This window comes from Vollenhovia emeryi, unplaced genomic scaffold (genome assembly GCF_000949405.1).
Source record: "Vollenhovia emeryi isolate VEMERY1.0 unplaced genomic scaffold, V.emery_V1.0 DF939155.1, whole genome shotgun sequence".
In the NCBI taxonomy this organism is placed as follows: Eukaryota; Metazoa; Arthropoda; class Insecta; order Hymenoptera; family Formicidae; genus Vollenhovia; species Vollenhovia emeryi.
In genome coordinates, this window is record NW_011967211.1 from 1398467 (window position 1) to 1419679 (window position 21213).

The following is a 21213-nucleotide window of genomic DNA, read 5'->3' on the forward strand; positions in this document are numbered from 1 at the left end:
CGCCGCATCGTCGCTGTCGTACCGACCGTATCCTCGCGCGACGCGAACACTCCGAGCCGCGATTTCGGTTCGTGTCTCCTCGCGATTGTAGAATTTCACGCGTGACGCGCGGCAAGAGAGACGGCGCAAAATCCCGCGTTCACGCCCGCATTCGGTCGCCTTTCTCGGAGAAACGCGCGACGTGAGCCCCGCGGTCCTTTTTCGCCGAAACGTTCCCGCCAACTTGCGCGACGCCATCGGTCGTGTTCGCGCGATCGCGTCTCTTGCTCTCGTTGCAAGTTGGAGTCCGCGACGAATAGCGCCGGGAGTGACGCGATCGCGAGTGTTGTGTTGTGTCGTGCCAGTGCCAATCTGAGAGGAAGCGGCGGTCTGGGAGAGGCATCGGGCGTCATCGCAGTGAGCCTCAGGTGAATATAATTGTCCATACATTATTCTCATGTTAACTCCATTTCGCATATTGCTTTCGCTCTCCTTTTCGTTTACTTGATTCGCCCCCGTTCAAACGACTCGCACGGGGCGTTTTCCAGCAAGGACACAATGTGATACAGTGTAAAGGCCTTCACACATAAAATTTCGTAAGGACGTAAAACGTAAGCGTAAGAAAATTTTCCTACGCTTACGTATTACGTCCTTACGGTTGTTGCCAATGTTAAACAAGAATGAAACGATTCACTGTGTTACACTGTGCCCTTGGCAAAAAAACGCCCACGAGTACCGGCCGAAACAATTGCGCGTACGAAGTAGCAAAGGAATTTTTTGCCTGTTCTACGAAAATTTATACGTTCGCGGAAGATTTCTCTCCGGAAATTATACAGCCCTTATTCACGGTAGTTGAAATGTACCGCGAATAACGGTATTCGCGTGTATTATGAAAAAGTATTAGGCCTTTTTTCTTAATGTTGCGTCCTTCAAGTATACTAATTTGAATTTTCCATTTGTGCGTTGCAGGACGATGAGGCGTCGCAATTGCTGTGGGGTGAGTGAAAAGTAAAGTTTATCATATAATGGTAATGAATCTATGATGGCTATACAAAATTCTCAGGGAATAAACGAAATCAAATTTTCTTCGCGGTAAAACTTATTATATTTTGGTAAACATTTTATAGGATTTAAGTAAAATTTTTTTAAATTAAAAATTATCTAAAAGTAAAAAGTAAAGTAGTAAATAAAATTAAAAATTATCTACTATTCGATATTTAATAAACTAATGTGAACACCTGGGAAAAATATACTGCTTTATCAATATGATTATTAATAAAACAAACTGTGCATCTCCGATTGTACGCGGATATATTAAATATTGAGACCGTACATTACAAATGTATAAAATATCATAGATTCATTACTTTCAATGAGAAAAATATCTTGGCCTACCTAATTCAATTGCATATTAACAAACTTATATGTTTGTTCGATTAAATTTTCACCGCACTGACAAAAAAATTATTTTAAACAAAGTAAATAGATTTACTTAAAATTATTTTTTTACTAAAGTAAATATTTATTCTATTTAAATAAAGATATCAAATTTCAAGTAAGTTTGTGTATTACATTAAGTAAATTAATTTATATCATTACATTTTCTACATTTTCTACAACTAAAGATTGAGATAGAGAATAATTAAGATAGAGGAGAGATAGAGAAAAATTAAATAAAATCATTGTTTTTTTCAAATAAGAAATCCAATTTTCTTCGCTGTAAAACTTCTTTTTGGTAAACATTTGATAGAATCGAAGTAAAATTTTTTAAATTAAAATTTATCTACTATTTCATATTTAATAAATACTTAAATTAAAGATATGTATGTTTTAATTTTTTAAATGAATAATTTTCTTGAGTAAAGTAATATTTTTTTAGATTAAGATATTTTTTTGTCAGTGCAGTAACTGCAATTTTATTAGATATATTTCATCGAATATATCCACAATTTAATCGGAAAACTTAATCAGGAAAAATAATTAATTTCTCATCGGAAGCACAATTATCAATTTAACCGATAGAAATTTTTCTCAGTATTTTATTTATTTCTCAGTATATTGAAATGTATAGATTTGAATCAGATAGACATTGAATCCTGAAGATCATGCATTTATTGATCGATTTATTGCTCGTCTATGGCACGCCGGTTTCTTATTTAATATAGATCATAAAAATTTTGTATTTATAAATATAAACGGAAGAGAAACAGAAATAATCTTCTTATCGCTTGACATATTCCAAATTTATTTAACAAAAGAAATTTATGAACATTAATTACATTTATCTTATGCATACGTTTATTTTATTGTTTCATAATGATATTGATATTCATATTTCTTTTGGTTTCTGGATGGATTCATTTAGTACAAAAATAGAAGAATCCTCGGTTTCACGATGTTTATTCAATCTCATATTATATTATTTTGTAAGTAATATAAATTCGAACATGAAAACACATAATGGGCATGGATGAGCCGTGAAACAGTATTTCACGGCTCATCCATGCCGATTATGTGCATGTTCGAATTTATATTACTTACAAAATAATATAATATGAGATTGAATAAACATCGTGAAACCGAGGATCTTCTATTTTTATACTAAATGAACTTGTGAGAAATAGAAATGCGTCGAGAATATTTTTGTCTCGGTAATACAAATTTTTTCTGAGGGTGCACCTACAGAATGATTTTCCGGATTCAATGTATTGCATGGTAGTATTGTATGGTAGTATTGCATAAACGACACTGTCACACGTATATTCGGTTTTCGCGGTCGATTTTCGCGGTCGGTTTTCGCGGTCGGTTTTCGCGGTCGGTTTTCGCGGTCGGTTTTTGTAATCGGTTTTGTATCGAGACAGTTTCCTTATTAATTTTTAAATTTTATTCACATTATTATTAATTCCAAGTTTTCTCGGGATATTATTGAAATCGGTACACATGTAACGTAAAATACATTTTTTTGATATTATATTTGACTTGAGATTTCGCGAAAGAATTCAATTACAAAGAAACAATCGGTCCATATTTTAAATTAAATAACGGAGTTAAATAGCGGAATATTGAAAATATATTCGATTAATTTTACACAGCCATTTTTTACAAAGAAATATTTTTCTAATTAATTTTTTTATCGTATTCGATACGCTCGACGCTCGCTCATTATTCGAATCGAACGTGTAATATTTGTCGATAATGATAAATCGACAATGGAAAGAGTTGTCCTCTTTCCTATTGGTGTCTGGTCAAAATGTGACCAGATCATATGGCCAGGAGCGACGAAAGGTAGGTCCAATCTGGCCCAACGAAAGGCGAATTCAACGAAGTAAGTGGTCCGCATTGACCACGATATGGAATATATGTATTTATATATTGGTATTTATGTATTGGATATAAAATTGTTTTTTAAATCGGGTGGGTCTTTCTTCTGCATATTTTCTCGCATGTATGCGAGACTCGAAAAATATAATTTAAATCTCAATCGCGCACGCGTAAAAATCCAAAATCATATCCCCAATAAAATCGGGTCGCGGTTTTAATTAAAAATTTGTAGATTTGTTAAGTTTTGACACGCGTAAGTAATAAAACGGATACATAGGATTGGATATAAATTGGAATGCGGGTAGGTAGGAATTCGAGTAAGCAGGGTCAGGGGGATATAATTTGATAGTTTTGTTACAGATAAAATAATTATATAAAATTGATATTAATAATTAAAATAAATAAATGGCAATAGGAGCAATGGGAAAGACTTAAGAATATAAATTTGACTTGGGGAGGGAGAGAGCAAACGAAGATTCTAAGTGCAACAGATGCAAGCGACACGAACAAACCTAGGGTCTGTTCATTGTAGCTGACTTCTAACTGGCTGCACTAGTACAGAGTTTATCTATATCAATTCTTTAATTAAAAATGGATAGGCTGCGAGAGATTAGTTGGCCGAATACATCGATAATATTCGTCATATTTCGCGTAATTTCTATGATGTAGTTCAACGATTTTCAACATGAAAAATGAGCTCAACATACTCTGATTTGTAGAGCTCTATGAAATTACTTCGAATAATTAAATATATTAAATAAAACGCGAAATCATTTGTAACCTATCCATTTTAACATAACGGATCTATGAAATGTTTGGCAAGTATTTGTGCGTTCAGGCCTTTAGTGATTCTCCCTTGAACACAGTTGCTGATGTTACCAACACAGCAACTGTGTTTTTTATTAAATGAAATCCATCAACTAGCGCCTCGATATACTCGTCACTTGAAACCACGAATCTTTCCTCAATGGATAACACGCTACGTCTGCAGTTTTCGGTTCTGTCCGATAGCGAAATGATTTTGAATAATAATTATATGAAGTAATTTTGAGAAAAATTAAAAAAAATATATATATACATATATATGTTAAGTTTATTATGGAGCACTTGAGCTGTCATGTTCTCCAAATACTTAGCCCCTTGCGAAATAATTATTTAAAATGACAGGCATTTAAGAAAACGGCAACCTTACGGAAAAGCAACGCGAAATAATTACTAAAATATTACTGTACATCAGTAATTTCTAATGATTCAATTACTCATATACAGTAATTTTCTAGTAATTATTTCGTTACTTTTTTGCAAAGGCTAAGAAAACATATTCTCTTTATCTTCAATATTTCTAATAAAGATAAACACTTGATAGTAGTTTTAGATAAAAATTTATTTCGTATTATATTTTTTATAACGTTATATTACATAACAAAATATATTACATATGCATATACAGAAGCTCTAATACGGTTAAATTAACATAGAAATATGAATAAGAAATTGTAACTGTACAATATAATAATCAGTTTAAATCAGTAACATTTCAGCAGTAACATACATGATATCATATGCAGACACTCGAAGGAATATATCAATTATATGTAACATTATATTTAATTATGCTTAATAAATTAACGCAGCACAACTTTAACTTTATTTTTCATTACTTAAAAGGAATAAAGATTTTTATAACACAAAAATAAATATTTTCACCAATAAAAAGTAATTATTTTAATTTCACGATAATGAAAAGTATAATAGTTTTTTTGTAGTAAAACGTATAGATATAACAGACTAACGATAAGAAGAGTCTATACGTTGGATATTAATAAAACTTCAAAACTTGTCTTTTGTGAGATAAATACAAGATTATCTTATTGTTAAACGCATAGTTTCCATTTCTAGAATTATATTGTTACAAATCTTTATATTTGTTGCTCTGTATTGTTTATGCATATAGTTTGTGCATAAGTTATTTGTCGTTATTTTTGAAATTAAACAGCAGTAAGAATAAATAAATTATGCAACATAAGCGATAATAAATGAGTATAAAGATTTATAACTTTATAAATAGAATTTTAGATAATCGCAAAAGATTGGCAATAAGAAATAAACGTTATATTAATTTTATTTGTTAATGACGTGGTTTTTCATATCTCTCTTTCAAAATTGCATTACACTTTAGACATACTTGAGAATTGCAAATGCAATAATTTTAATAAGACGTTACACTCTCGATAGATAGGAATTTAATATGATTGAAATTGAAGTATTCAATGAAGTACGAAGGATTGATTTAAATCAATAATCTTGGATACAAAGTCGTATCTAGTATAGACATAAATCGTGAGCAACTGCTTCATTTTCATGTCAAATACTTCAATGTGAGTAAAAACTATCAAAAAGTTTTTGCCGTTCCAATATCACTGCCGTGATGGCTGGAAACCTTGGATTTTCTGTCTGGATCCATTGCGATCGAAATAAATTCCTCGGAAATTCTCTTGTCCAATCCCGTATAAGTCTGCGCCAGATCAACTTGATCTTCGTTGGTCGGTGACATTGTCTTTGGGGATTCGTTTTTAACTTCAAAATGCCTTTTCGTTTCCTCCTGATCTGCGAACGGCTGACGTTTGTGCTTTGACCGGAACTAAAGTCAAATATACATTTATCAATTTTTTACGCATTAATATTTTTTATTACACTATATTATTTTTATTTATCTTTTTATCTGGATATCTCTCGTTACTTGTCGAAATAATAGGATTATGTAATTAAAAAATAGTAAATTTTTATTAATCGTATTGCGAGACATTTTTCGATATGTGTATGTCTTTTATCGAACTATATTATTTTAAATAGTTATATTAATTTGCCGAGGTGTTGTCAAGTCCTGATTTTATGCGTGTTCAAAAGCTCACCATTTGAGATTGTGGTCGTCCAACATACGGAGACATGTGGGACAACACGGGCACAGCACCGTATGGCATCGGTGTCGAAATCGGAAGAGATCTAGATACAAATCCCCCGGGAGTCGATGGCATACCATATGGTGGCTATAATAAACACAGCCTATCTTTTATATAATTCATATTAAATTTCACTCTTTCACACAGATTCTACCCTACTTTAATCAATACACTTTGAATATATCCAAGCGATATATTGAATTATTATTTTTCGCGAGATTCGGAAACAGTTTAGAAACGTTTAGTAACTCGATAATTTAAAAACTCTAATAAAAAATTGCGTGAGAAATCGAGATAATGGGAAAGGGGAAAAATATAAGATAAAAATATAAAAGACAGTTGAAATACGATTGGCAGTAACCACAAAGTAAAAGAAGACAGGTACTTAAAAATCTTAATATCAGAGTTAAACTCAACAAAACTAAACAACACATAGGAAACGGCCAATGCGGGTCTAAGGCAAGAGGTAGCCTATACCTTGTAATTTATTAAAATCTTAAGACGAGAAAATAAGTGAAGTATAGAAAGAAAGAGTCTGGAGGAGAACAATGGGGATAAGAAAAGAAAGAGGGGAGGGAGGCGAAGAAGAGGTGAGAAAGAAGAAAGGAAACAAGACATGTAAGGGGAGAAGGGGTCTGCCCTGTCCTAGTAAAGAATAATTGTGCCTGTCGAGGTCGTGGGAAAAGCGCTTACCTGAATCATCGGATGCATTGGCACCGGCATCGGATGCACCACGTAGACAGGTGGCTGTTGGCTTTTGGTCGGCATATGATTTTGCGTGACGACCCACTGGTGAACCATATTGCGCGTCTTCAGGTGACCGTCGATCATCACCTCGTCGGTGGTGCTCGCTCGCAGGCAGCCACATAACTTCGGTGTCAAGGTCAGGCAGCTATAACCGGATACTAATAGCTCTGCCACGCTAGCCACCAATAGGCCAATGCTCGCTAGCAAACCCGCCAAGCCGTTATCTACTTCCATTACGTTGCTGTCATCACCCTGAAGCATACAGCGAAGTTCTTAATCCACAACTTAATAAGATTTATAATTATAATAGCAGTTATAGTTTAATCTTATAATAAACATTACAAAAACCTCGCGGTCTTCTGGACTATCTATACTTCAAGTACCACACCTTAATATTCTCATGCAGAATAAAAGATAGATTTAGTATAAATAATTTATTAGTACTGTTTCCTCGAAATGCCGTTTGTTTGAACATTAAACGGTTGAATCAAGAAATAATCGTAAAGAACGTACGGAAAAAGTGAGAAACGATACGTCCGGCGCCCTTTGTGAATCTCTGACGACCGCTGTTAATGCCGTTATAGTGGCCATATTTGAGAGGGCAAGAGCGATCAAGCTGGATGCGAGATGAGCGGACGAAAAGGCAGAATTGGTTTTAGTGGACGATGCCGCTAATGTTGCAACCACTCCTAATGCGCCAGCAACTAGAGCGGCTGCACCTGCCCAAAGTCCTGCGCCAGATCCACCTAAGGAAGCACCGTGGACGAGCACCAGGATACCAAAGACGACTAAAACAATACCTGCAAAAGCGCAAATCTTTTTATGCAACGATAATCCAATCTAAGAATGAATTTTTCACTAAACAGATTTCGTTCCAAGGGTAATAAATTGATGGTGGAATCAACAGATGACGTCTGTTAATTTAACAGAAATCTCGCTATCTCATATTAGGAGCCTATATCATAATAGGGGACTTTTCTCTACTTAATACCATGATAAATATATTATAAATAAAATAGAATACATATATAATAATACAATATACTGAGATTTACCGAAAAGATCCAATTATAAGTATATATTCCACCAGAAACCAATATTAACATTAGCGTGATAATTAATGAAATTATCGAGAAACTCTTTTACATCGAAACTTACCGAGCAGCAATTGTCCGCAGGATGTGAACATGAGCAAATTAGAATCGTCCTTAGTTTCGGAATCTGCCCGTAGATCTTGTTGATCCTCTGCGCGCCTCGACAGCTGATGCTGTTGCTGTAGCTGTTGCTTTTCCGGGATAAGGACATCTTTTGAGTGCTTTGACTCTAGGTAACTCTCCGGCTTTAGTTCTGAATTCACCGAGTCCTTCGATTCCTTCGAGCGACTTGAATGTTGACTTCTCACCGTGGAATCAAGCGCGATAGTCGCTGCGTCTTCCATGATTTTTCCGGAGCAAATCAATCGTACATTATTTACGTTTTTAATAACACCATGTCCCACCGAATTATTACTTTCGTTTAATTTTCTGCCTTCTCTCGTTAAATGATGTTATCTGCTCACGATGTTATTCAAGATACAAGGTTTGGTAATTGATGACAATCGTTTTCCTATCTACTTGTCAAATTTCCTCAATTTTACGTTCTCTATCAAGCATAGCCTTGCGTATTTTTGTATGACGCGCTGACTTTAATTTAATTAAGGATATTCGTGTCTCGTTAGTCGCCTTTTCTTCGTTCGCACATCCCTCAATTTTATGTATCTTGTATTTCTATTTTATATACAGGTAAAAATGAAGATTCGATTGTGTAGATTATCTGTCTCTCTCATTGATAAATTTACTTCCCTTCAATATTTTTGAAAGTCAGTAATTAAATCTTTTATATCATTTGGATTGCATCATTTGTATGTGTTATAGAGAGTGATTATAACTTGTCGATTAGTATCACAGCTCGTTCGTTCCAAAACAGATTATTGATAATCACTGATGAGACTGGCAATGCTGCATTTATCTGGAAATAAAACAAAAACTCTAAAAATTATAAATTAGGCAATTAAAAACAATTTATAAGTATCAGGAACAAATTAGTTAATTTCATTTTAGAACATATACAATATAGCTACAACATAGTGTTTTCCTGAACTTGATCATTTAAAATATCTTATATTGCTATTCTTATTTTGCAATTTTTTTCAAAATTCATCTTTAAAATTACTTAGAACTGACTTTTAAAATATGACACCCTGTACATTCGTACGTATATGTGATGAAAAATACATACTAAAGATAGTAAAAGCATGAGAATATGTTTAATGATCTATTAAACTACAAAACAAATTGTAATTTTAAACAATGCTATGAGAATAATCGGCCGCATGTTCTTGTATCAAATTATGAACAGAATTTTCTCATGCTTTTTAATTATATACGAATTTAATTAACTTAATGAATAAAATCTAGGTTATTATGGGCCTATAACCGTGAGCGACTGATAAACGAGAATCATTTACTTTATTCATTTTAATTTATTTATTTTATTCTACTTTGATCCATTTATTATATTTTTTTTCAAGAAAGATGTACGCGATTATCAACGGTAAATTGCCAATTTAATATATGTATATACAGGTGTCATTTTAGAGAAATAAAATCTTTACAATAGCACATGTGTACATACCAAGGCAGGGATTCATAGTCAGATCTTATATGCAAGACCGTCTTAAAAGATCATCTTTAGATACTTCGCCAATGAAATGTTCCATACAGCAGCATCTCTAGATAAATTCAAGACTGTCTTGAATTCTAAGATCCGACTATGAATACCGGCCTAACTTTCAATTCTTTATAGTCGCGATACTGTTTTTGTCTTTCTATTGTTTGATATATTATTGGCAGACGGCCGACATTTATAGAATCAATGTCGTACGTAACGACGATATTCTTCTTACGAGAAAGTGCTATGCCGCGCATCCCTCTAGCAAGAATTGCAGAATTTGATAAGCTTTGTTTTCTGACACTGAGATACCGACAAGACAGATAGCAGGTTTACAACGTCCAAATTCAAAAATCTTTTTTCGCAACGATTACGCGATCTAACAATCAAATGTCCATTAAACAGATTTCACTTCAAGGGCAATAAATTCATGGTAGAATCAACTAATGATGTCTGTTAATTTAGCGGAAACTCCGCTGTCTCCTATTAGGAGCCTGTCTCATAATAGGAGGTTTATATATCATGAATATGTACATAAAATTTTTTTCATTTTTCTCATTGTAAATACATTTTAACATATAAACTAATTAAATTCGTATACTAATTAAACCATTTTATTCGCTTGATTTTATTTTTGCCTATACTCGTATGTATACACTGAGAAAAATGTCCGATTGAATATAATCGGATAATCCAATTACATGATAACAAACGGATATATCCGATTAAATTGTATATCCGATGAAAAATTTGATCGGTTTTTCAATCAAATTTCATCGGTAATTGCATTTCATCGGATATATCCATAATTTAATCGGAAAACGTAATCGGAAAAATTAACCATCGGACATACTATTTAATTGGTTTATACGATGAAAATTTTTCTCAGTGTAGGTACATACATAAAGAAACTAATTTGTTAGAAATGCTATGATCATCATATTGTTATTTGAGATAATTTTACCACGAAATTATCTCGAATAATCATCTCTTTGTTCGGTGCGATGACAAGTGACATTTGAGAGACGTCAAACTTTATATGAGATTCGCTCGCTTATACGGGGAAAGGCACGGTACGAAATAAACGTGATAATTTGCGATCTTGTAATAGTATCGTATCATTGCGTTGAATCAGGAATTTCCAATTCCACGATCGTCACGGTCAGTTTCATTTGTGGAATATTACAACTTTCAGATAAATTACATTGTTTAAATTTATCCGATCAAGTAAAACCCGATAAAGAGAATTATTAATTTTAAATTGACGCAATAGAATGACTGCTATTTATTGCAGATTTTATTAATTAACGGAACCATTAATGTTAAATGGCAAAGTATTTATTACGTTTACAAAATCCTAATAAAATAATCTCGGAAGGAATCAAGGTTATCTCATTTTACATACAATTATATTTTATGTTAAGATACAACATTGTGCCGCTTTATGAATTCTTCAGAGAATAATTTTATATATCATCAGTAATCACAGATTTTATATAGGTTGCATTTTAAGTTTTTGAAATCCCATTCACGAAATCACAAATGAATACAATAAAAGGCATATACATATATAAATAAGTAATATATTTAAAAAATTTCAAATATTTTTAGAAACACAAATCGATACATGATAATAATTGGGAATTTAATGGTAAACATTGATTATCCGAAACGTATGTAGTGAATGTTCTAGCTTCGAGTCTTCCACTTCTCGTACTCGTGAATAAACATACGTAACGGATCGTTCTTACGGCTGCGAGGCATTTCTCGAAGCGTTTCGAGGGCTTGACGGAGATCATTATTACATTCACCGAAGCGCTCTGGCCAGCGCTCGCGGTATCTTTACACCTCGCAATGCTTTTCAGTTCTGCTTTCCGCTTTCTACGAGGCCAGAAAGCACAATTACTCCTTGTTGCAATTCAGACAAAGTTTTATACCGATATCACGTTGGCCTCCAGTTGCAACGCAGTGCGTCCCATTTAAAGTTACATCGAAATAATTTGAAAGTAGTAGGAAAAAGGGGCTGCTTTTCAAAGGACTCTTGATAGCATATTTTTATTCTAAAAGATCATTCCCGAGATTTAAAGATTAATCCCGTTTTGGGAAATAAAGTCACATATTTTTTTTATGTATAAATCTCCTTATTCTATAAAAACGAGCTCGATTGAAAAGTGAATATTTTATGAGATATTCTACTTATTTCGACCGATGTGCTTTGATTTAAAATATAATCTACATGTGAGACAGATATAAAATAATATTCTGCAAATTATACGTTTTTCGATGAACTTACTGTAATATTGCACTATTTAAACGCAGAATAGTAAACAGAATCGATTGCTGGATCCAACTCTTTATTTATAAATGCGCAATGTGCAATACAATGCATCGGTAATCGCATTTTTTTTAATGCATGTTCTTTTACATGTTCTCTTTACATAAACATATGAAGTGCAAGACATGCAGTGCAACAATTTCTTCGGGTTATTAAGCCAGCTGTCGCGCGTTTAATAGTTGATACAGTAAACGTAAGGATACGTAAACTATAATAGAAAGATACAGATAGTTTTCGCGTGATTTTAAACTCACCGATATTCTATCGATGCCAACTCCTGTAATATTCCCGCGTCTCCTTGTTCTAAGTAATCGTAATCGCCATTCATCGTAAATCGCAGATTGCAATTGTACAATTATCCCACACAGTACTATGATTACAATACAAAGGAAATCACACGAATACAGGCTTCGATGCACTTGCACGACAATCTTCGTTGTACGTTCGTACTTTCTCAGATAAATGTCCGCGATTCACGGGGACGGTCGCGAATTAACATACCAGCGTGTTATCATCGCGGACCCTTTCGACTTGCATAATCCACGCATCACACTATTCCGAAATATGGAAGCAAATCTCGTGAAACGTTCGCATAAGCGATCCACGTCGCTTCCGCGATTTTCGCGCGGTTTTCTTTTCGCGAGAACTGCGGATCCGAGATATATCGCGAGACCGATCTGTCGAGCGTTCGATCAGCAACTGGAGTCACGCGTCGAGAAGTATACAGGTAGATTGCAGGTACGCTGCTCCTATCTGCTCGCCTCCACGTCTCTCCCTTTCTTTCTCTTTCTCCCTCCCACGTGTCTCTCCCGCTCGCAGCTTCCTTCTCTCGCTCTCACTCGTCCGCTTTTCCTACCTTCGCCCCTTCCTTTCCGCGCCGCTACGCGCTGGAATTTGCGAAATTGACGCGAGAGATCGATCACCCCGCATATCTTCGTCGGTGGAAAATGCATTAATATACATTCGTACGCAAGTTACGCGATCGTAACGTATTCAGGTTTCGGACAGGAATTAATCGCATTCTCGCGCGGTTTTTTTTCTAAAGGATTGAAATTGTTCAGCAACCGGTTCGCCTTTTCTTATACAAAATGGTCTGCCGCTACTAATAATGCATAATCAGAAAAAGGGTAACACAAAATATTATACAAAAAAATTTAAGGATGATATTGTACAAAACATACAAAAAGAGGATAATACAAAATAAATTTTAATTTTTTAGACTCTGACATTTCAGAAAGGAAAGATTTATAACTTTGTTTATATTTTCTCAAGCTTGAAAGAATTTTAACTACAAGTTATATCGTCGAACGTATCTTAACACAACGACCGTACCAGACAAGTAAAAGAGCGCAAAGTTTTATTTAGTAAAGTAATTAAAAATAATTGAAGTTACTAAAATGAGATTGTGTATAAAATATCTACTACGTTTTTTTCATAACGCACTTCATTTGTTCTCACAAGTTGGTTTAATATTAATTTGCGAATTATTACGAGAGGTTTGCGAGGTTAAAAGTTGCAATCTTTCAAAAAGCAAAACTAAGAACGGTTTCAAGACCTTTGAAGGAGAAAAACCCAGAATCGTTCGACGAACTCAGTTTCCCTCTTCTTAACACTTTCCGCCAGTCTCCACGCTTATTGTAACAACACGTGCACAGGTTGAAAATGTCACTGTGCGCACGCACGAGATAACATTTTCATTCTATTATGCACGGTCATATGGCAAATGTAAAGTAACGGAGGAACAGCACAAGAGGAGACACTATAATAAAAACGCTTTATTGATACAATTAAGAGCGCTAAGAATAAAGAAACGCTGAGAACGGAGGTGATAAAAAAAAATAGGAAGGGTTGACTGCACTCATTAACTCATTAACTAAGTGTCTAAGTGTCTAAGTATGGTCTTTCAACCCGGAAACGCACATTAAACTGCAGTTATTCCGGCCTTTATATACACGTTGTAATTTGCCAGATGTAGAGATTGGTCGAAAAGCAGTGTTTTTTTTCTCCTATTGAATTTCGTTAATGCAAGAGATTAATCTCTACACCTTTCGTGGAGCTGCGATAAATATAAGAAATAATAAGTCGTATGAATATACGATCAATTAAGCAAGCGCTTTAGAAAAGGATAGAAATACAAGCATTTTAAAATAAGGACGAGGTAAAAGTGTATCTCGCATGAAGAATTTTAATGCGAACAATCTGTAAGTGTATCAAATGTTATTCAATTGAGACTAAATTTAATAATAACTTAACGTTATATTTCATTTCTAATTTTTATTTTTCATATCTTTTTCTTCCCTGTGTCTTCTATGACCCCCAACTTTTAATTTTCTCGCTACCATGTTGTTTTCCCCTTGCGCTTCTTAGCGCCACACTGCGCGCAATTCGTAATGCGCGATTCGTGATTTGTGATTCGCGGAAATTCGTTGGACGTTCGTTATTACTTACCACACTATTCGTGATTCGTAGTTTATCACTCGTAATTTGTTATTTGTCGTCTCGTGTTAACTTGGACAACTGTTAACCCAACTGTTAACCTTTACCTGCTATCACAGGACTTGTATTATAATGAAAACAGGAAACTTGTAGTCAACCCAACTAGCATCTTCCTTTATTTATTTAATACAACGTTTTGACCCTATTTTTTGGTCCTTATCAAGTGATACTAATAGCGAATTCGGTTGCTTGTACTAGTGCGCACTGAGTGCACACTAAGGCTTGTTTGTATAGTCAGTTCTTATATTTAACTTTGTCTGAAATACATGTTCAAAGAGTCAATTTTCAAAGAGTCAAGACAGTATTTAGTGCACACTAAGGCTTGTTTATATAGTCAGTTTTTATATTTAACTTTGTCTGAAATACATGTTCAAAGAGTCAATTTTCAAAGACAGTATTTAGTAAAAAAAATGATCGGTGTAAACGTTGTTTGTACAGACTTTACTTCAGGTCCTTTTCAAGTAACAAGCCAGTTGGGTTGACAATAAGCTCACTTGTAAAATTTTTAATCATCACTGGCGACTACAAGTGACATTTTTCTTTTGTCGAGTAGTCAAAAAACCACTATTTTCGTAAAAAAACCACTCGACTAGCGAATTACTGCGAATGGCGAATTGCGAATTGCGCACGGCGAATCGACCAAGTTTTCTTCCACGCTATTCACGAATGTTCGAATCACGAATCGCGCCTAGTGTGGCGCTAGCTTTACAATCGAGACATTGAGGGAATTCAATAGATCTTTTAGCTTGACAAATAAAACAATAATTTAGTAGCTTCAACTCTAATATTATTCGTATAATACCCAGTATAATTGATTACAAACACCAGCATTGTAAAAGAGAGAAACCGTCAGGATAAATAATTTGAAGACGAACGCTTTGAAGGAATCCACATTTTTCTCGCACCAACCGTGATTATTATATACGAGACATAGTTGGCAGCCGTCTTCTTTCTTTTTCTTTGTTTCACTATCCAGCTAATTAGTTTTCTTTATGCACTGAGCGCACGGCAGAGCCTGCTGTAACCTTCTAGAGCATATCTTCTCGCCTCGAGGCGCTTGGTGCGCATACTCTCGTGTATCGCTGCGATATATTTTTGCACGCGACGACAACTGAGCTAAAGAGTAAGTGAACGCCGCGTTCCAAAAACACACGGCGCGTAAAACTTTCCTGAAATTATCTGTTTTCATAATAAATCACGCGTAAAGCTTTCGACATACGCAGGTGATTTTAATACCGTAAAGAAAAACGCAACAGACGAAAACTGTTTTCACCATAATACAACGTTCCCACCAGAGTGAAACTCTCTTCCTAATTATTTCCGTCTACCGACCACTTCCTAGTCGAGGATGAGAATTGTAGTGTACAAATTGTAATGTGCAGATAAACGTTAAAATAATATTTCGATAAATATCTTCGGGGGGGGTTTTTTTTTCGCAAGGTATGTAGCTGCCGGAGAACTAAATACCAGAGTACTGGCTAATACGTGTGCAGGTAATCCGCGATGCACGGCGAATACAAGTCGAGCCGCGCAGCGCCACGTAGTCGGATGCGGTCCGGCACACTGAAAAGTTAATCGTGCGCGCCTCTTTACGGTATCCTCCTTTACTGGTATACGTCGTTGAAATGTCTGCTCCTGTCTACGTGCAGCACGCATTGCACATCATGCCCGGCCATTACCTCTACACAAGTACGTACTACATACAGCAAGAGCTTGCCGTATACAGTGCCGTACGAAACCGTTAACGTACGTAAGATTTACGATAACGTTCACGGAATCTCTCACTTTTCACTGCTTCTCTGGCGAACAAAAAAACACGAGAAAAGGAAAAGAAGGGGACGAAAACCAAGAATCCGGAATTTATCGAAACGAATAGATTTGAAAATCAAGAAACTTCGGGGGGAAAAGGATTTAATTATGAATTCAGTTTATGTAATGTAAACCAGGCTTAAGTTGTTAAACAATATACACTCGCTTTCACCAATGTTGGTTAACCTTAAGCTTACTTCATTCTTCTCTTTCTAAAGGGACATATAGAAAGAAACGATGGATGAATGAAGCCAAGTTTACAGTTAAACGATGTCGGTGAAACCAGACCATTGTCATCTCTAGATTAAAGACATGTATATTGATTGCTAGTTTTAATATTTGAGTGTTGGTATAGCTTATAAAATTTAAGTCCTCAATTCTTTTTTCCGTTCGAATAAATGCCAAAGAAGAAAAGTCCGAAAATTACGAAGAGAAGAATTTTTTTCTTGAAGAATCGTACATCTTCTCTTTACGAGAACATTACGTTTCGTGTACCGCATAAATTCTATTTTGATTGTTACTTCATTTTATATTTTATGTTTTATCATTAAAAATTGAAACGGTTTGAAAAGGAAGCACGAAAGAAATCCCGTTCATGTAGGAGGCAAAGTAAGGATTTTAAGGATCCCTCGGGCTCGTAGAAAATAACAAATCGCATTGTCCGGACGTGAAATCGAAATTGGTTTGTTAAAATCAATTTTCGAAATAAACATTGCGACTCTAGAATTTTCTTCGTTTTCGCGTTGCGCTTGGATTCTCTTCTCTCCTCATTGTGTTTGCCGTCTCGCAATTATTTCTTCTTACGACAGTATGTTACAAGCAAGACTTCTCGGCATCTCGCATACGAAACTAAGCGAGGAATACACTTACGTCAGAGCAAAATGGAATTCAAATGATATGAGCTTGGAATTTCAACGATGGCACTTGCGCCATTTCTAATGAAAACGCGTTGTCCGTTTCGATGTCGTGGCCACTTCTGATTTTCCAATGACGATTTATCGACGTAACGATAATTGCATCATTATATTATAAAAAAATGGACGTAATATCGTAATCTTTTCTCTCGCGCTCGTTTTCTCGTTGAACCTAATCATCGGCAATTACTTTCTCTGAAAAAAATTTCGCACGAACGATAATAGCAAACCGAAACATTATTAAAATCGAAAATATTACCCACATATATGTCACAATCAGAGTAGTTAATCAGTAATAGTCGACGACTATTTTAGCATTATATTACCTTTGTTATATAAGTGAAGTTTTTAAAAACTCTACCTTATGTAATTTATTTTACGTAACGTACGTATTTCTTTTTCATTTTATATATTCTGATCATCTAGAACAGGTATAATTTTGGTAATAAATTCAATAAAAAGTACGACATGTTATTAAAAATACATTTTACAATTTTCTACAATAGTAGAAAATTAAGAGTCAGATAAAGAGAGTTTAACAGTTTTCCGGAAAAGCTATAACCCCTTTGAAGAAGCAGCTAAACGTAACAAAAAATTTTCAATTGTATACGCTTTGAGTCTCACAATAAGTATCATTCTTAAAGGACCAAACAAACTTGCCGTTGACTACGTACAATCTTCTTCTCGCTGGCATTCGATATACGTTAAAATAAGCGTGTAAACTCGATAACCACGGTACGCCACTGAGATGAATTCTCGGTACGCGCTTCTAGAGGTTTCTCCGCCGCCTTTCTAAAACGGCATCCATCGGAGAAACGCGAAAGAAAAGAAGCCGAGCCCTGGAATTGCCCCGTTGCCGCTGTCTGGGTCTCTCTCTCCGCAAATTGTCTTCGGAACGATCCGTTTGTCCGAGAAGGCGCTTCTAGACGCGTATACGTAAAATTGCAATCGCAATCAATGTAGCGAAAGTTTCGCGCCACGATCGTCATTTCTTTGACGCAGTTAATTGCATGAGCGACGTAATAGCACATAATTCAGAAAATTTCTTTTCATACTCTGGGAAGAAAGGGTTAATAATTCTTCTCAATTAAACTCGCTATTTTCGAAATTAGGACGCGACAGAATATTGTGGCGTTTATAAAATCAATATTGCATCGCGCACTTAAAAAATTATAAGAAATAATTGTTCTTTCATTTTTGGATCGTTTAGTTAGATTAAGATAAATTGTATAAGCAATTTTTTATTTTTTTTCTATATTAACCACCCGATACTGAAACTCTTTTCTTATCACGTTTTGCGGGCAAACAATATTCACATAGCTAACTCGGAATAGCGATAATTGAATTCTAAGATAAGAGAAGACCATCTTGACCAGAATAATTAAAGAAATTGTTCGAAAATGAAAGGTTACAAGATTTAAAAGTCACTTTAACCTTTTCAGAGAATAAAACTGAACGAAGCTAGGGTCAAAATCATCAGAATCAAATTATCGCTGTCGGATTACCATAACTCATTGCAATTATATTGATACGCGAATCATTCTTGCTTTTACTATCAAAACGACAAGTGCGTCATCTTCACGGTAGTCATGTGTTACAGAAAGTAACAGTGAGTATAAAATGGTTAAGACCTAATCCTCTTCTTTCCCAAACAACAATCCCCTCGGTATAATCGCGTGCGTAATTACGTGGGAATTAGGAGAGAGAGAGATTACGGTATTGATCAGAGAATTTTTCTCACAATTGCCAAAACGGACCAATCGCAATTCGTCAATTACCCGGCACCGGTGCTCCGTGAGAAATTTCTTTTTCGCTTAAACGACCCGTTCGTAATTGGGCAGAGATGCGAAACGATGCAAAAATCCGACGGACGTCGCCTCGATATTTTTATTTCAGTGCGCTTAGCGAGGGACACCCCGTATATGCTTGTAGAAAGTACGACAAATATCACTGTAAAATCAATTTCTCGCGCGCACCTTGCCTACTTGCGCATTTTACATACAATATGCGCACGCGGTACATGCCACGGGAGAAAGTTTTCGACATTCAGCTTACATCGATCGACAATTCAATTTTGTCACGATGAGTTGCGGCCATCCTGTACTCTAGAAGCCCATTTGGTCTACAACCAAATTAAGACACTATCGGTAGCCGTATGTCACTTTCCAAAATAGGTCTTCCTGCTTCTCTCGATTTTCTAAATGCAGAATTATCTGTAATCATCCATAAACTTGATCTTAAAGTAATTTAAGGCTAATCTTTCACTTTTCTTCTGGGTCCTTTAGTGCTGTTTCATATATCTGTATCTAATTTCATTTAATAGATAAGATAAGATAAGATATTCTGTATATCATGTATGTAATACATTTGCTTAATTTATTCCCTTAAGTTTTTCTAAATGCTTAAATTCTTTTCTCATATTTTTCTAATAAACACGTATCGATGCGTATGCAAGGTATAAGATGTAAGGTAAATACAAGATATATTAAAGTTTTCCCCGCCTCCGGGATAATAATGCAAAATAAACACAAAAACTCGTAATTGTGCTTTTTAGAAATAAACGTTGCTGCATAATCTTCGCAATAATGCGCGAAAATTATTATGTAATTTTGTCCGTTCTTTAATCTCTCATTTCTTTTTTTGCAAATTAACCTCGCGTGGCGTGCGAAGGAAATCTAAAAAAAGTTTATGCCAAAAGGAAATCTAAAGAGGCAATAGAAATCATTAGATGTGGCAGCGAAGGAATTCACAACCGAGCATTCCTAAAGAATGAGATAATCTGACCTTTTTCACGAACACTGCATAGCGTTTGAGAAAACCGCGATCTGTCTGTGCTCCAGTGGATCGCTAGATTTTAACGGTAACGTCTAATAGACGAATAAATCAATCATTATAAAGTAAATGTTTTAAAACTTATATTAACAAGTATAATTAAGAAAGTGTTTGCGTGCGTGCATGTTGCGTGTAGAACGAGTTGTGAAAAACATAACATATTTAAATAGTTTTGTTAGATTTGAAGGTAGAATAAAATATTTAAGAGAAAAGTTGCATTTATCTTTCTAGAGCAAATGTGATGGCATAAACAACCTCTCTCTCTCTCTCTCTCTCTCTCTCTCTCTCTCTCTCTCTCTCTCTCTCTCTCTCTCTCTCCCTCTCTCTCTCTCTCTAAAAGTAAATTTAAAAAAATGAGATACGTGTATAGAGATTTTCCAAACTATTTGGAATATTGGAATTTTGTGTTTACTTGCATTATTATCCCGGAGGCGGGGAAAACTTTATTTTATCTTGTGTTTACCTTACATCTCATACTTCGCCCTAGCAGTACAATATATTGGCGTAATATTGGAAAATTATGTAAATCTAATATTCCCAATATTGGTCTAATATTCTTATTATATTGTTAAATATTGGCCAATGCACTTTCAATATAAATCTAATATTATATAATTAGGAGTTTATTATCGTGCAACATTTGCATTTATTCAGAGTTGGGAAGTAACTCGTTACTTGTAACTCTAACGTAACTTCGTTACTTTCTCTCCATCTGTAACTGTAACTTAACTCAGTTACATTTTTTTCGATAACTAGTAACTAATTTAATAGTTACATTAATAGAATAATTACTTTGTCCATTTATTCCATGGCCAATATTGGTTTTACGTTGGACAATATCGGCGAATGCATTTCTAATATAACCAACATTGGACCAGTGCTTAGCCAATGGGTCTGTTTTTTTATAGCTGAACTGGCTGCGCTAGTTCAGAGTTTATCTCCTTCTAATGTGGAGGGAAAAAGATAAACTCTGAACTAGTGCAGCCAGTTCAGCTATAAAGAACTGACCCAATGTTTAACCAGTGCACTGTGCTACTAGGGTGCATATGCATCAATACATGTTTATCAGAAAAACATAAGAAAAGTTTAAGTATTTAGAAAAATCTATAAG

General features: G+C 34.9%; 1 protein-coding gene across 1 annotated transcript; it reads right to left on the reverse strand.

Annotated features, from left to right (window-relative positions):
- Nucleotides 1-4725: 4725 nt before the first annotated feature.
- On the reverse strand, nt 4726-12773 carry LOC105565133. The gene is made up of 6 exons (XM_012018079.1): nt 12306-12773; nt 8166-9014; nt 7521-7807; nt 6954-7259; nt 6213-6347; nt 4726-5941 (listed from the first exon to the last, which is right to left on the reverse strand). The coding sequence occupies exons 2-6, from the start codon at nt 8443-8445 to the stop codon at nt 5693-5695; spliced, it is 1257 nt and encodes a 418-aa protein (XP_011873469.1). The 5' UTR covers nt 8446-9014; nt 12306-12773; the 3' UTR covers nt 4726-5692.
- Nucleotides 12774-21213: the final 8440 nt, after the last annotated feature.

What these genes read in the sequence shown, in the direction of transcription:
- LOC105565133 (XM_012018079.1), bottom strand. Translation starts at nt 8,445, where the DNA reads ATGGAAGACGCAGCGACTATCGCGCTTGATTCCACGGTGAGAAGTCAA. An exon ending in CTGCGGACAATTGCTGCTCG is followed by an intron (nt 7,808 to 8,165) that starts GTAAGTTTCGAT and finishes GCGCTTTTGCAG; the next exon opens with GTATTGTTTTAGTCGTCTTT. An exon ending in GACGACCACAATCTCAAATG is followed by an intron (nt 5,942 to 6,212) that starts GTGAGCTTTTGA and finishes ATTTGACTTTAG; the next exon opens with TTCCGGTCAAAGCACAAACG.